The sequence below is a fragment of the Rasamsonia byssochlamydoides genome, assembly GCF_041956645.1.
Source record: "Rasamsonia byssochlamydoides strain NRRL 3658 unplaced genomic scaffold VTN77scaffold_39, whole genome shotgun sequence".
Lineage (NCBI taxonomy): Eukaryota > Fungi > Ascomycota > Eurotiomycetes > Eurotiales > Trichocomaceae > Rasamsonia > Rasamsonia byssochlamydoides.
Genome location: NW_027192422.1, coordinates 179,823 through 193,730, shown reverse-complemented (window position 1 = coordinate 193,730; position 13,908 = coordinate 179,823). Strand labels below are relative to the sequence as shown.

At 51.2% G+C, this 13,908-nt stretch overlaps 5 protein-coding genes across 5 annotated transcripts; 1 reads left to right on the top strand and 4 right to left on the bottom strand.

Annotated features, from left to right (window-relative positions):
• Positions 1 to 53: 53 nt before the first annotated feature.
• On the bottom strand, positions 54 to 1,982 carry VTN77DRAFT_5330 (uncharacterized protein; the record flags this gene model as incomplete). Its single annotated transcript, XM_069421488.1, has 2 exons — positions 54 to 1,249; positions 1,322 to 1,982. 2 exons carry the CDS (start codon positions 1,980 to 1,982, stop codon positions 54 to 56), a joined length of 1,857 nt encoding a protein of 618 aa, XP_069276968.1.
• A 646-nt stretch (positions 1,983 to 2,628) lies between these two features.
• On the bottom strand, positions 2,629 to 3,435 carry VTN77DRAFT_5329 (uncharacterized protein; the record flags this gene model as incomplete). Its single annotated transcript, XM_069421486.1, has 4 exons — positions 2,629 to 2,706; positions 2,783 to 2,906; positions 3,008 to 3,257; positions 3,339 to 3,435. The coding sequence occupies 4 exons, from the start codon at positions 3,433 to 3,435 to the stop codon at positions 2,629 to 2,631; spliced, it is 549 nt and encodes a 182-aa protein (XP_069276967.1).
• A 614-nt stretch (positions 3,436 to 4,049) lies between these two features.
• Positions 4,050 to 6,044, top strand: VTN77DRAFT_5328 (uncharacterized protein; the record flags this gene model as incomplete). The annotated part of the gene is made up of 2 exons (XM_069421485.1): positions 4,050 to 4,421; positions 4,479 to 6,044. The coding sequence occupies 2 exons, from the start codon at positions 4,050 to 4,052 to the stop codon at positions 6,042 to 6,044; spliced, it is 1,938 nt and encodes a 645-aa protein (XP_069276966.1).
• Positions 6,045 to 7,146: 1,102 nt separating this feature from the next.
• VTN77DRAFT_5327 (uncharacterized protein) lies at positions 7,147 to 8,759 on the bottom strand (the record flags this gene model as incomplete). The annotated part of the gene is made up of 4 exons (XM_069421484.1): positions 7,147 to 8,250; positions 8,316 to 8,411; positions 8,472 to 8,591; positions 8,664 to 8,759. The coding sequence occupies 4 exons, from the start codon at positions 8,757 to 8,759 to the stop codon at positions 7,147 to 7,149; spliced, it is 1,416 nt and encodes a 471-aa protein (XP_069276965.1).
• Positions 8,760 to 10,631: 1,872 nt separating this feature from the next.
• Positions 10,632 to 11,957, bottom strand: VTN77DRAFT_5326 (uncharacterized protein; the record flags this gene model as incomplete). The annotated part of the gene is made up of 3 exons (XM_069421483.1): positions 10,632 to 11,084; positions 11,148 to 11,511; positions 11,581 to 11,957. The coding sequence occupies 3 exons, from the start codon at positions 11,955 to 11,957 to the stop codon at positions 10,632 to 10,634; spliced, it is 1,194 nt and encodes a 397-aa protein (XP_069276964.1).
• Positions 11,958 to 13,908: the final 1,951 nt, after the last annotated feature.

Genomic DNA, 13,908 nt, shown 5'->3' with positions numbered 1-13,908 from the left:
TGACGTAGAATACATACATCAATTAATTTCAATTTAATTTTTTTTTCATGGGTTTACTTTGCAGGCGCCTTGCCAGTCTTCTTCGTACCAGACGTCTTTCTCCGCTCCCACACCATCAGGTAAGATTCCCTCGTGAACAGGGTCTCGCTCTCGGTAGGTTGGACATATAAATCTTGGATCTGAAGCCATTCGGGCCCTCGCTGCGGTGGTTCTTCACCCGGGCGGGGCGGTTGCTGCTGTCGGCGCGCATTCTCCGCGGCCATGGCCTTATCGTTGAGTTGGACGAGCCACGACACCTTCTCACTGGCGGCGCCCGCACCCGTCGCGACAGAAGTTGTCGCTGCGCCCCCGGCGGCTGCAAGACCTTTGTCCGTTGCTGCGGTGTCTTCACCAGCGCCGGGCGTAGGAGCTGCCGCGTCCAGGATGATGTTGGCGACGAGATCGTATATGATCGGCTCTCCTGGGGGCCAGATTTCAGGGTTGGGCTCAACATAAGGAGACATGTCCAGAGCGCGGGGTGAGGGAAAGGTGACGATGGTAGGGTTCCGCTCAGCGACAAACTTGTTTCTACTGAAGCGCTTGATGTGGAAAAGTAAATAAGGGGGTAGGGGATGTAAGAGTCGGTGGCGGACTCGGTGTGCACGTTTCTCAGATGCTGTGACTCCGTTATATTTGTTCAACAGGGTGGTTAGTGGGACCTGAGGAATGATGGATTCTCTGTTTGCCGATTGGAACAGAGGCGTAGGAGGAAGATCGAGGGTTAAGATGAGGAATGGCGTGATCTGCGTGTTGGTCTGACTGGATTCCGTAAACACCAGACGGGAGTTGGTGGTGTCAGAATGCGCGGTGATTTCCTGACTCTCGATCCGGAGATGCCCCTGGAAGGCATGCTGGATGACACTTGTGGGCGTGGAAGATGGCTTTTTTGAGCCACCTAGACTGAGATGGAGATTATTGAGGAACCAGGAGAGGAACTCGACCGGATCCGATTGTTGGGTGAGGGTGAAACGTTTCGAGGAGCGAAGGGCAATTTCCTGGAGCAGCTCATGGGGTGACACATGGGATTTGAATGCTTTTGGATTCCATAATTTGCGGACCAGCGTACTAAACCGCAGCGAGAGCTGAGGTGTTCCCGGCACAGGAAATTGGTGGAGTAGGAAGAAATTGCGGATAGGAGTGACATGAGCAAGGACTTGGACTACGACGTTCAAATAGTCGTTCGCTTTGATATTGTTCATACCCACATAGCCTGGAATCAAATGTATTTAGTCAATTGCTCAACTAATGCACCATAGTAATGGAGAGCAGGAAGGAAGTTTACCTGGTCTGTACCGCCTCCCCATGAGATCCCAAGCATCACGAACCTCCTTGTCTAGCTTCGCGACCTCTTCTTTTGTGTAGGTCGGATCTACCACATACTTGATATCGTCCAAACTCTTGCTCTTGACTTCATATCCTTCTGGAAGGACATAAACCCTCTTCGTCTCCATATTCACAAAGACATGATGTCCGACCTCGAGCGCATGAAAGTAGGCGTATGATTTGGGACCCCGGCCCTGATAGTATTTGCCGCATACCAAACATGCGTAGACGTTAATATTCGACAGTGACACGGAGCACAGCTTCTCAAAGTCAAAGTCTAGCACCGCGCGGTTAATCGTGTCGAGATACAGGTCGCTGTAGCCTTCCTCCGGCTGATCCTGGCGTTTCGGTCGCGCGGGTAGGGTCTCGTCGATATCTGGAGATTCAGGCCGCTCTTGCTCCGCCTCTTGCAGTGCGGTTCCTTCTTGATCAGCTGCCGCAAGAATATCCTTTCTATCGCGCTCGTCTTGTTCCCATTCTCGGCCGTTGAGATGGGTGGGAGCATCTCCATTGGGGGTAGCCTTGTCCTCCGTCGCCTCCTCGAAACGCGCCTTTTTGGAAGCAGGAGAGCTCACGGAGAGCTCTTCCTCCATCGACAGGTCAGCTTGGCGTTTGGCCATCTTGTCTCGTCGGGAAAAAGTGTTGGACCCCGGAGTTCTTGCTGGCGATTCAATAACAAGCTTGCTAGACAAGAATCTCTCAAATAGGAAGCTCGCCGCAGGGTGGAGGTTTTGGCTGGTGCAGATGCAAACATGGCAAACTCTATCAGGTAGTCCGTCTGACCTCATCGTATAATTTATGACCGCAACCACTGTTGAAAGCTCACATTAGCTATATGTACATGGTATTTACTCTTTTTCAATAAAAATATAGAAGATTTTTTTAATAGGGTGTGTTGATTCTGAATTTCTATGCTCCTTCCTTTGTTGCATCAATGTGTAAGAACAGATCCGTAGTATTTAAGGAACATGCGTAATCAATGACAGGTTATCCATTATCTTCGGCACAACACAGATTACTTTTTCTTTACTTGATATCATATCATTCAGCGTCTTGCCAGTTCTTCGAGGTAAGCATCAGACGTTCAATTATAATCTCATTACACCAGTATCTATTCATTTTCGGATCATCGCATCCACATCAAACATAAGGCCCGTGCCGATAGAACAGGACTTAAAAGACGCCTGTCACCCAGTGTATTCTTTTTTAAAAGAAAGTTCCGTAAATGCTATGATACAACGCCATCCCGGGCAAGACCAAAAATCATTACGCACTCGTGACCTGCTTGCTATTATCAAAATCGACGTCTCGAATACCATCCTTCGTGACAACTTTGACAGACACCTAAGAAATCATAGTCAGTTACTGCTGGTGATGTTTTCATTTCCTCGGCGAGATGTGGCCACAGGGGCGGACGTACTCCTTTGAAATCAATCGGGAATCTTCGTTTCATTTCGTCTGTGCACAACTCTAGAAGCTTCAGGCCTTGATCTAAGTCAATGTTTGGGTGGTGGTGTTTGTCCAATATCGACAGACAGTAGTACCTATGAGACAGACAATTAATCAGTATCATCCGTAGCCGCAGACATTATGTGACCAGGTGCGACGACGACTATCGGATGAAGGACGGTGGGGCTAGACATACTGAGCGTATCCGTGAGCGGCATAGGATACCTGAGCCAGGGATGCTAGGTAATCCACCCACTGCAGACTGGGCTGATGCGTGATAGGATCGACACCCCCCAGCAGCAGGTTGACGGTGTACGGACTTCGGGATCGCAAGCTCCGGGCGAGCTCTCCTCGAACGAAGCTCCCCACCGCTGCGGGGCTGAGTTCTGTGTCATTGCGCATGGTGTATAGCTGAACATTAGCTTGGATGTATTCGGCGAATTGGACTAGATGGCAAGTCTGTCAATATCACTGTTTCCAGCTTTCGTTCGGGAGCTCGCTCGAGCTGCAAGTTGGGCAGCGTTTACCAGTATCTCCAGCCTCGCCAGAAAAGGCCATGAGGGTATGTTCATTCAGCTTCCGTGTCTTATCATCTGTGGACTTGAGAATGGTGGCTCCTCTCATGGCGGCCCTGGAGGCCGCAATAATGACGAAGTCCTTGCCGGTGATACCAAGTAGAACCTCCCTGGGACGGGTTGGTCAGCATTGTATAGGAATGGTGAGTTTGGCTCTCTGTGGTGAAAGGGGTACTTGCATGTCTGCAGGAGGACACAGCTAGCGATTCTCTATTCAGATGAGATTGTAATTAAGAAGGATGTTAAAGAAGGATGGGGTGTTTGGAAAGAAGCAATGAAGCAAGGTGGGTGGGCTATCCGCAGTGACGGGCATTGCCAGTTGCAGCGGAACACGCGTGAGCTTGACTGCCTGGCGGACAGCTGGAGAGCGAGCAAACATCGCAAACAGCGAGGAGGACACGGCGGGAGCTCCTGCTGAGTCAGCATTTAGGCGTTTCTGTTTCGCCGAGACTCCGGAACTTCGAGCCGCCGTGCCAAGATTTCGCGGCACGGACCAGCTGCACCAAAAAAAAGTGCACAGGTAGAAGCAGAGGAATTGAAAGCAAAGAAAACGACGATCAGACCACTTCCAGTCGCAGGAACCAGCTTTCCCCCATTCCCAGCACCAACCGCGGCGGCGGGATGCTCCTGTGATATCTCAACGTCAGACTCACAGGTATCGGGATGTCGTCGTCCTTCTTCACCGTTCCTGCTTCCCAACGCAAGCGGAAGAGAGAAGACCGTGGCGCCGCGCCTGCGTCGAAGAAGCGCGGAGTCGCAGTGAACGGAGACGCCGGAGAAACATCAACACGCAGAAGACGCGAGCGGGATGAGTCAATCTCTGGCAGCGAATCTGAGGATGTCGATAACATTGCGGAGGCCGTCTCCGAGGATGAGAGCCTCTCCGAGTCGGACGAGGGCGAGACAGCCGCGGAGCGGAGATTGAAGCTGGCAGAGAGATATCTGGAAAATATTCGGGAAGAAGTAGACGAGGCGGGATTTGATGCTGCAGATCTTGATCGTGATCTCATCGCCGAAAGGTTGAAAGAGGATGTGGTATGTAAACAGTGTCATGGCCCTCCCTAAGAGTGTCGAGGCTTACACCTTATCCAGGACGAGGCCAAAGGCCGTGTATTTCGCCAGATTGCCTCTCAATTGGATTTCGCAGGAGCATCTCACACGTTCTTCCGCGCCGATACCCTGTCTACTACGTCCATTGCAGTCCATCCGCCTTATGTCTATACAGTCTCGAAAGATAGGACTCTCATTAAATGGGAGCTGGCCAGACCGAGTCAGCCCGATCATCCTACCACGAATGATATAAATGGCGACTCTAAACGTCCGCCACGTCCAGTCAGGAAGAAACCAAAGAATCTTAAGTTCGTCAAGGGCTTGCAGAAGGTTCCGGGGAGTCGTGATCGACAAGGTCATACAGGCAATATCCTGACGGTCGCCGTCTCGCCGTCTGGGAAATATGTTGCCACTGGAGGGGCAGATAAGAAACTTATCATCTGGGATGCCGAGACTCTGACTCCCATGAAAACGTTTATCCACCACCGGGATGCAGTCAGTGGGCTCTCCTTCACCAGACACATTTCCGCAAACAGCTCTGGTGAGCAACTCTTCTCTGGATCCTTCGATCGCACAATCAAGACATGGTCCTTGAGCAGCGGAGGTCATGCCTATGTGGAGACTCTCTTCGGGCATCAGGACAATGTGACATCGGTGGCCTCGATGATGACCGACCAGTGTGTCAGCGTGGGCGCGAGAGACCGAACGGCACGACTATGGAAGGTGATTGACGAAACGCAGCTCGTCTTCCGTGGCGAGTCGTCCAAGAAGGAAGAGTACCAGACCAATAATCTCGATTGCGTGGCTACGATCCCACCCACTCACTTCGTGACGGGCTCTGATTCTGGAGCTTTGTCCCTGTGGTCCATCCACAAGAAGAAGCCGATTTATACGATTCCACTTGCTCATGGCTTGGATCCCCTACCGCCGCCGGAGGAGCTGTCGTCGGAAACGGATCCGAAGACTGCTGCTCATAACTCCCGCTTTGTCCGCCGCATGCCGCGCTGGATCACGGCTTTGACGACAGTGCCGGGCACCGACATCATCCTCAGTGGGAGTTGGGACGGCTGGATCCGTGCCTGGCGGGTGTCGGAGGATAAGAAGATGATCCATCCGCTAGGACCGGTTGGTGGGGGATCTCCTACCTCGCTCACGCCGTCCCTGCAGCTCAAGCAGACGCTGACCTTTGATGCGGGGGCCGACTCCGACGCCATGGCTGTCGACAATCCAGAGGACCTGACGGCCGCCAACGAGACGAAACGGGAGCCCGAACCGCTGCTGAAAGGCGTGGTGAACGACATCGTGGCCTTCGAGCGCCGCCCAGAAACATCGAAGCTTGGTGACATACCTCAATCGGGCTCGAAATCAAAAGACAAGACCAGATCATCGTCAGCCGAGCCCCGGGGATTATGTATCGTGGCCGCCCTGGGCAAAGAGCACCGGTTCGGCCGGTGGAAATGCTTTAGAAACAACCACTACGACGGACCGTCCTCTCAGGGACGTAATGGCGCTGTAGTATTCGAGGTGTCTTTCACTGCTGATGCAGCAGCAGCAGCAACAGCTGGGGACTCAGCGAAGGCGTCCGACGCCGTTGCTAATGGTGTATAAATCCTGTTTTTTGCGCCACAAAAAATAGGTGGTACCTAAATAATAAACAAACACAAAAAAGTGCATTGCATTGCATTCTGAATAATAGATAAACTGGGACACGACCATGGGAGAAGAGCTTGTACTGTACTTTTTTCTTTTTCTTTTTCTTTTCTTGTGCATTATATTATATCCTGTATGTTGATGTTGAGAAAAAAACTGGAATGAATCCATACTTGGGATGACGACCACCGGTGCATCATAGCGTAGCATAAAGCTTACCTTACCTATTCTTTCCTTTTTGAATTTCTTGTACGGAGTACAGTACCTACCTCCCTACCTAGACTTACACAAACTTACTTACACTATAGTAGACCGGAAGAGGAAAAGAGAAAATGGAGCATGAAAAAAAATTAAGTACATTTTTTTGTTCCCCCCATTTTGTCACCTCCCTATTTACCCACCGAAGCTAGCTAGCTAGAATCCTATCCTATGTAATCTGGCAACTAAAACATGGGTATTGAATCGAATTGAAGAAGAATCACAAAAATATTAAAAAAAGACGATTATGGGCTGTGGGTCTCGTACGAAAGAATAAGGGGCATCTCCCGTTGCCCTTCCAGAAAGAAAGCAAGAATAAATAGGAAAAAGGGGAGGGAGGGAAAGGAGAATGTCCGGACACATCGCATTTGCTTTCTAAAACCCTGCATGAAAAACCAGAAAAGCGAGACCAGATTATCCCCAATGAAATGACTCCGGTACAATGCTATTTCATTTCATTCCGTTCCGTTTCGATCCATGATAGAATACATCATAATTAGAATTCCATCATATCATCTTCCCGCGAAATGATTGCTGGATGGGTTTCATAAACTGAGATGGTGAGAAGGTGGTGTGAAAGACTAGGTAAGAGGATAGGAGAGAATCGCGGCTCGCTCTTCCTTCTGAGGCATGTCTGGGATTCCCAGGTCGGAAGATTGCAAAAAAGTTGGAACATCATAACAGGGTAGTGGTCCTGCGAGATGCAGAGAAGAGCTCATCTTGTGAAGGTCCGAGGCAAAGGTAAAAAAGGCACACGGCTCGATCTCACGTCGTTAATGCGTTGAAGCATTCACCACCATCACTAAGAACGACTTTGCCTTCCTTGGTTCCTGCGGTTCCTTGCCCTCCTCGTCGCAGGCACAGGTCCGTCAGAATCATCATCCACAGGAATGGCGTTATTCGCGGACGTCCCAGAGCGCGACGTTGTCTGAACGGGGCGCGAGGACCGTTCCGGACCATTGCCTCGGTTATTTCTCTGATTTCGATGATTCGTACGAGGACCTGATCCTACCGCTCGCCCATAAGGACCGTGGAATCGACGTTGCGGACCAGGCCGCCGGATGGGCGCCTCGTCCTCTTCCTCTTCCTCTCCCTCGTTCTCGTCCTCCACACTCTCCTCATCTTCCTCCGAATCACTATCGTGCTCTCCGCCATGCTGGGATGCCGACGCGTCCGTGCTGGTTTCGTATTCGTCGTGGGTCATGTAACTGTGATCCCCGACCACGGTTGAATGATCCGTACCCGACTCCTCATCTTCCAATTCCTCATCATCGTCGATGAAAGAATCCATCTCCTCATCTTCATCTTCATCCTCATCCTCTTCCTCTTCTTCATCCTCCTCGTCCTCTTCATCTTCGCTGTCGTCATGAGTGACGGAAGACCCGGAATGAGGAAACTGCCATTCATAGGGATCACGTTGGAGAAGGTTGTGGTAACGCTGGTGCATTCGGCGGAGAGGATCATAGAATTGTTGGACGCCAAACGGCAATTGCTCGAAGGGAACGCCGTCATAGACTTCGTTCCAATCATCTTCATCCATGTCACCGAAACCATCCTCCATGTCCTCGTTGTAATCCGTCATCTCCGAATTCTCTTCCGAATCCGTCGTGCCCGTCACAGTTTCGTCGGCATCGACATGGTATCCGCAGTTCACGCAGGCGTCATCTTCGAGCTCCCATGCACAGTTTGGACAGCGGGTAACGCCATCCTCCACGTCGATGATCGGTTGACTCGGCCTCTCCTTGAAGCAACCTTGAAAGAGTCCGCCGGTCTGTGGGTGAGTATTCGCTTTGTCCGCTTCAACCTTCTCCTGCTCTTCTTTTTGGAGCTTCTTATGCTGTGCCGTCGTCTCGCCCTTTTCCAGAAGCTCTGCATGGTTGGTGAACATATGAACAATACCACGAACCTAAAACCAGGCGTTAGCAAACAATATCTCTCATCATGCTCCCGGGGGCCTCGGAGGGACAGTACCAAATATGCGGGCGCCGGCTGGGTTTTCACCTGTGCGCGGCAATCAGGACACGTCTTTTTGGACCTGCTATTTGCCGTAAACCATGATGTGAGGCACTGGAACGAGTCAGCAATACCATACCTTGGAGACAAATTTCTTGCGGGGACGGAACCTACTCCATAACAGAACGTGTGACCACAAGCCAGCGTATAGGGCTCGTAGAGGGGACGGACACAGATTCCACATTGAAGCATAGAGCGGATTTCGTCGATATGACCCTGCAGCGTTTGCAAGAGCTAAAACAAAGGAAATTCCCCCTGGTCAACACTGGACACGAACAGACTCGGACGCATGTGATCGCAACTTACCCCAGAGGCATCCTTCACAGCGGCGTCTGTCGTCCTCCCGTCATGTGAGCCTGACGATTTGGTAGCCTTGGCTATCGTCTTATCAGAGCCAGCCATGTCCCAACGTGGTGGTCCTGTCGAAAGTGAAAAGTCGAGGGAAAAATCGCGTCGAATGCAAGGCGGGGCGTGAGCTTCTTGGGGAGCAACGTCGATTGAACCGCAGCGGCGGAATGTTCAGTCTAACAGTGGGAGATAACTGGAGTCATGATCGATGAGCCACGGCTCCCTCGAAATTCCGACCGGGTTGTTTCGTAGGTGGAATGAAGGAGAGAGATGAGATGCGGAAATCCTGGCCACACCGCGTTTCGGCGAGCAGGTACTGTACGACAGAACGATGACTTTGTCGAAGAATCTCTCGAGTGACCGCCAAAGACTGTCGGGTCAGACAAACGGACCAAACACGGTGGGCAGGGAATGCAAGTCCGTGCGGCGCGTTAGTTGCACTGACACTGGACAGTGGAGACTAGCTCCGCTTAGTCATCACCTGCGGCCTGTTGGTGCCTGAGGTGCCAAAATCACGTGCGGACTGTGCTCTCAAGAGTCAATGAGTCACCGATTTCCTTATAGGGAACTTCCTCGTGGCCTCACCAAAGGCCTGCCAGGTGGTTTCAATCGTCCAGATCTCCTCTGCCGAAGCAGAGGATACCTACGAGGATGTCCTAGAGAGCCAGTCAGTGTCCTCATTGATTATGTTATTGCAAGTTGGCAACTCTGGCCCTGTCTTGATTTATAGCCTGCGTCCTGGCTGGATGCAAACGATGACTTCTTTGGTAAGGTCGACAGGACTTGGACAACGGCCAGGGCCCCAGGTCATCTGCGTCCACTACGGTCTCGTACGGAGTTGTCATCCAGACGGGTGTTAGGGTGTGGGGAGCCTTTCTCCGTAACATTAGCCATTATTTAATGCCGCGTCTAGCGGGTCCATGCAGCAAACAACGCCCCTCCCAATGGACCAAACCTGCTATTACCGCGACAAGGCAGGGCTTAAGTATCCTCAACGCCCCCGTCTGGCATTTGTAACTTTCTTGAGATCTCAGCCTCTCCCTCTCCCTTTCCACTCTCTCCGATTCTGCGAACGATTGTCATGGCGAGCCACTGCCATTCGGATCACGCTCTTCTCAGGTATTTTATACATACTATTACTTACTTTACTACATGTAGTCTTTACTGGCACCCTTCGTATCCTATCTGATTTCTACAGAGGTTTCCCCTTCTCATCGATCAAATATATATTCTTCTCACCATTTCTTCGCTCTTTTCAGAGAAGTTCTTCACACTCTTCCCCTATGGAGTCATGGGTAGGCATGACCTTTCTTCGGGCGCTTCCCCTGGCAAGCGACAGCTTTCGATCCTATCAGACAGTGTGCAGCGTCATATCTATAATTTAAAATATCTAGATAATCCTATCCTCTTCTTTTTCTTTTCTTCTTCTTTTTTGTGAAATGATGCAGTGATGTCCCTCGTGGACAGAAATGCTTCCCCTTTGTCGGCAACATTTCGACTATATCACCATCCCAGGAGAAGATCTATTCCGAGCCGATCTGCCCAACCTGCCACATGAGACTGGTCTCCTACCTACGCAGCAATTGAACCGGAATACGCCCCTTGCGACAATATGATTCAATTAATAAGAACCCAGGTTACTCGATTGCCACATTCATAGAGACGAGAGCGACTGATCGATCCCGAAAAGACAGCGCCCGTGCCACATACCCACAAGCGACAATATGTGTAGAAAGACTACTGACTAAAACGGACAACAACAGCAGCAGCAGCAATAACAGCAAATGATAATAAACACGCGAAGAAAGTATGATGCAAATGAAAGGAAACCTTTTCGATGTCATGACTCATTAAGGATTAAGCAAATTTTTGCCCGAGCAGCTCGTTTCTCTAAGAAGCAAAAATATGGCTCTGATTCCGACTCATCTATGCTTCCGATGCAGCTGCAGCTGCAGCAGCCCGTTGCTTGGAGCGCTGTTTGAGGTCTTCCGAGATAAGGTGACTGTCATCCAAGAACCCTTTCTGCACTTGGTCCTCGTCCACCATCTCGTTGTACATATGCTCCAGGAACTCAATCTGCTCCCGAATGAATTGTTTGGTCCCCTTCGTATCAAAAGGTCGGCGTGCCCTTTTGCGGTCTCGCATCAACCGGTTCATGTCTCTCAAGCGGTCCTGCAGTATGTCGAACCGGTATTCTGCGAACTGATGGTACAGTTCTCCGAGGTCAGAGATCGCCCGGACGGTGGTCAGAACAGTATCGTCCTTGACGGCAGAGGAACGGGGCCGAAAGGACGTCACCATGGTGATGCGTTCGGTTGTGCCCAACGCACGAAGAGCCTGATGCTCAATGTAACGACCCTGAAGGATGACCGCCGAACCCTGAAGGCCATTTAGCGACTTGTATGATTTAGGTATTTTTCTTTCTTTCCAAGATTGACTCACCATCTGTGGTCCTCGCACCTTCAGCACTTCGCCGTTGCCCTTCCGAAGGGCTGTCTCACCTCCCACCATCTCGGTACAATCGGACAGCATAGTCACACAGACGAAGGGATAGCTGTCTGTGTGCCAGTCTACAATGGGACTGTCATCCTCCCAAGGGCATCCCGCGACGCCTTCATCAGCGTCACGATTGGCCTTCTCAGCCACGGCCTTAAGAGCCTTGGCCTTCTCCTCTTCACTCTGGACGGAGATGTTGACATGACCAATTTCCCAATCCATCACGGGAACGAGGTCGATGCCTGCGATCTTGGAGATAATCCCGAGAACCTCGGGGCTCCTCCAGGCGTCGTACACAAACGGAGCATACCTGGGAAAAAGAATGAGATGTGAGTGTGAATTTCAACTTAGCTCTTTGGGAGAATCAACGGTGACGTACTCTGGTGCAAATCCTCGCAGTTGGCACTGGGCCAGATTACTTGAATACTGATAGTGTGTCCAGACTTCATCACTGAGAACTTCGGCTCTCATCTGTCTGATCGCTTCCTCAGTAAACAATGGGAAAGGTTCCGAGACCCCGACTGGAGAGACTCCACGGCTATCGGGATAGCCAAGCTCCTTCATGGTCCAGACTTTAGAAGGAGGTGTGAAGTTGAGGTGCTTCGATGGGTTGAAAGCTACGCGTTCAGATGGCGCAAGTGATTCCTTGATGCGAATCTGAGGCTTGCTTCCACTGACTGGCTTCCCTTTGGCCGGCGGCTGCAGTGCCGGACTCACAGGGAGTGAGGTGGAAGTGAGAGTCTCAACTGCCGCCATGACTCTATGCAAGACGTCCGTCAGCGATTCTTGATCAAAGAGACGAATCTGAACTGATCGACGAAAATATTGATTGAGGTCGACAAGAATGAACAAGGAGTGCAACTCACATTGCTGGGTATGTCCTAGACAGAAGGAGGTTCCCGTCGACGTAGGTATGCAGCAGGTGCAGGCAGCAGTCTGTGTGGGCCGGAGTCAAGCTAATATTTACTTGGAGACAGGTTCTCGCGACAACACAAATTGAACACAGAACAAGAAATATGAACGGTTACAGATCCGGACCAAGGCACCCCTTCGAGGAACCCAATATTTATATTTGAGGGACAGCTCTATCTAGTCGTTCTGACTCCATCGTCGACCCTCGACTCCAGCAACTCGCCACTTTTCCGCATCTGACAAGACAGTACGCAGAGCCGGCTCCTTTGGATCATTCCAAGTCAACAAGGTGTCCCCGCCATAGCGCTCGAAACTTCCTCATTGCTGCTTCGCAGTTATTGCTAAGACGACCAGGGGAACCCGTGGCGTAACGAACGATTTCTTGGACGTAATACGTTTCTGATTGCTTCTCTTCAAGGATAGCACCATCACGATCATTCGGCGAACTCAAACCTTAGATTGCGGAGCGTCCACGGTCGCGCCCCGGCCATTTGTCATCTCGTGATGCTCCTGGGTTCTAACACATCAGCAGTGTATGTTGTGGCGGATCCACCTGACGAGCCACTTACTGCATGGAAAATGTTCCTATGTTTGGTTTGGTATCGGAAGCCAGTGCTCCACATGCTGGCCTTGGAGCAGCGGCTATGCGGCGGGAAGCGACTCATTCCACCTAGTTGGCCACTTGATGACGAGAATCATTGGAACGGGATACAAGAGGTGATATCACCCTTTCCCTTGGTCTCGCTGGATCTACGACCTGTCAATCAGCACGAATATCCAGGCAAACCTGACTTCTAGCTGGCGCTGGACCAGGAAAAACTCCCAGAAATGATTCTTGGGATTATCTGACTGACAGAGAACCAAGCACAAATCATGAGATCATGATGGGATCTGTCCGGGCTCTGAGCGGAATAACGATAACATAACAAACTGGATCCGGTCGACGCGAAGTGTGGAGGACTACTGCAGCATCTGTGTCAGCCTGAGGCGGGAGCTTGCAGACGCTAGATCCACCACAAGCCTACACAATGGAAGTTTTGACTCATTTTGGGATGCATATTGGAGCAGTTCTGGATCACTGTCGCAGAAGATACCAGAGAAGGGATAAGCTCGCTATCGGCTCCGATACCGACAAGCCACTTCTTCTAATCTTGCCCTATCGTCCGGCAATGTGGGCAATCGCCGTTTCCTTCAGGTGTCTATGACAGCTGTGCTGGGGTGGCTTACACCCTGCCTTGGATGGGTCGCGGAGCCAGCAGGCAGAGGTGGGAACTGGCCCCAGTGATTCGCAGGATTCTTCCACGCATGGTATCTAATTGTGTCACTTGGTGCGAGATGGTCTCACTTCTGCGAAAGGATGGGAGGAGAGAGGAGGGGAAAGGAAGATGGCCCGGCTTTTCCGCCGGACAGAGTAGTCTGGCCGTCGGCACTACTGTTTCTGGTTGTAGTCGTTATTATTACAGCATGTTGTCACAGCCCCTTCGACTGTCCATGGCGGTCAACGTCCGCGCTAAATGGTGTCTCTGCTCCATACTCTAATTCATGGACGGTTTACTTCCTTGAGGGGGATCTGGATTCCGATAAGGAACTTCTGACCCGCACGGGCCAGCGCTGGAGAATCCCCAAGGTGGGGCCTAAGTCAGTCAACACTAAGAATAATGCTGCTGCGAATCTATGGGCTGGAAATAGTAGTGGCCCAGCTCTTCTCAAACTTTAGCAAACCCATCATGCGCCAACGATGCATCATTCTCCGGATTCCTGCTCGGTGATCCCGAGTCAAAAGGCATTGACTCCT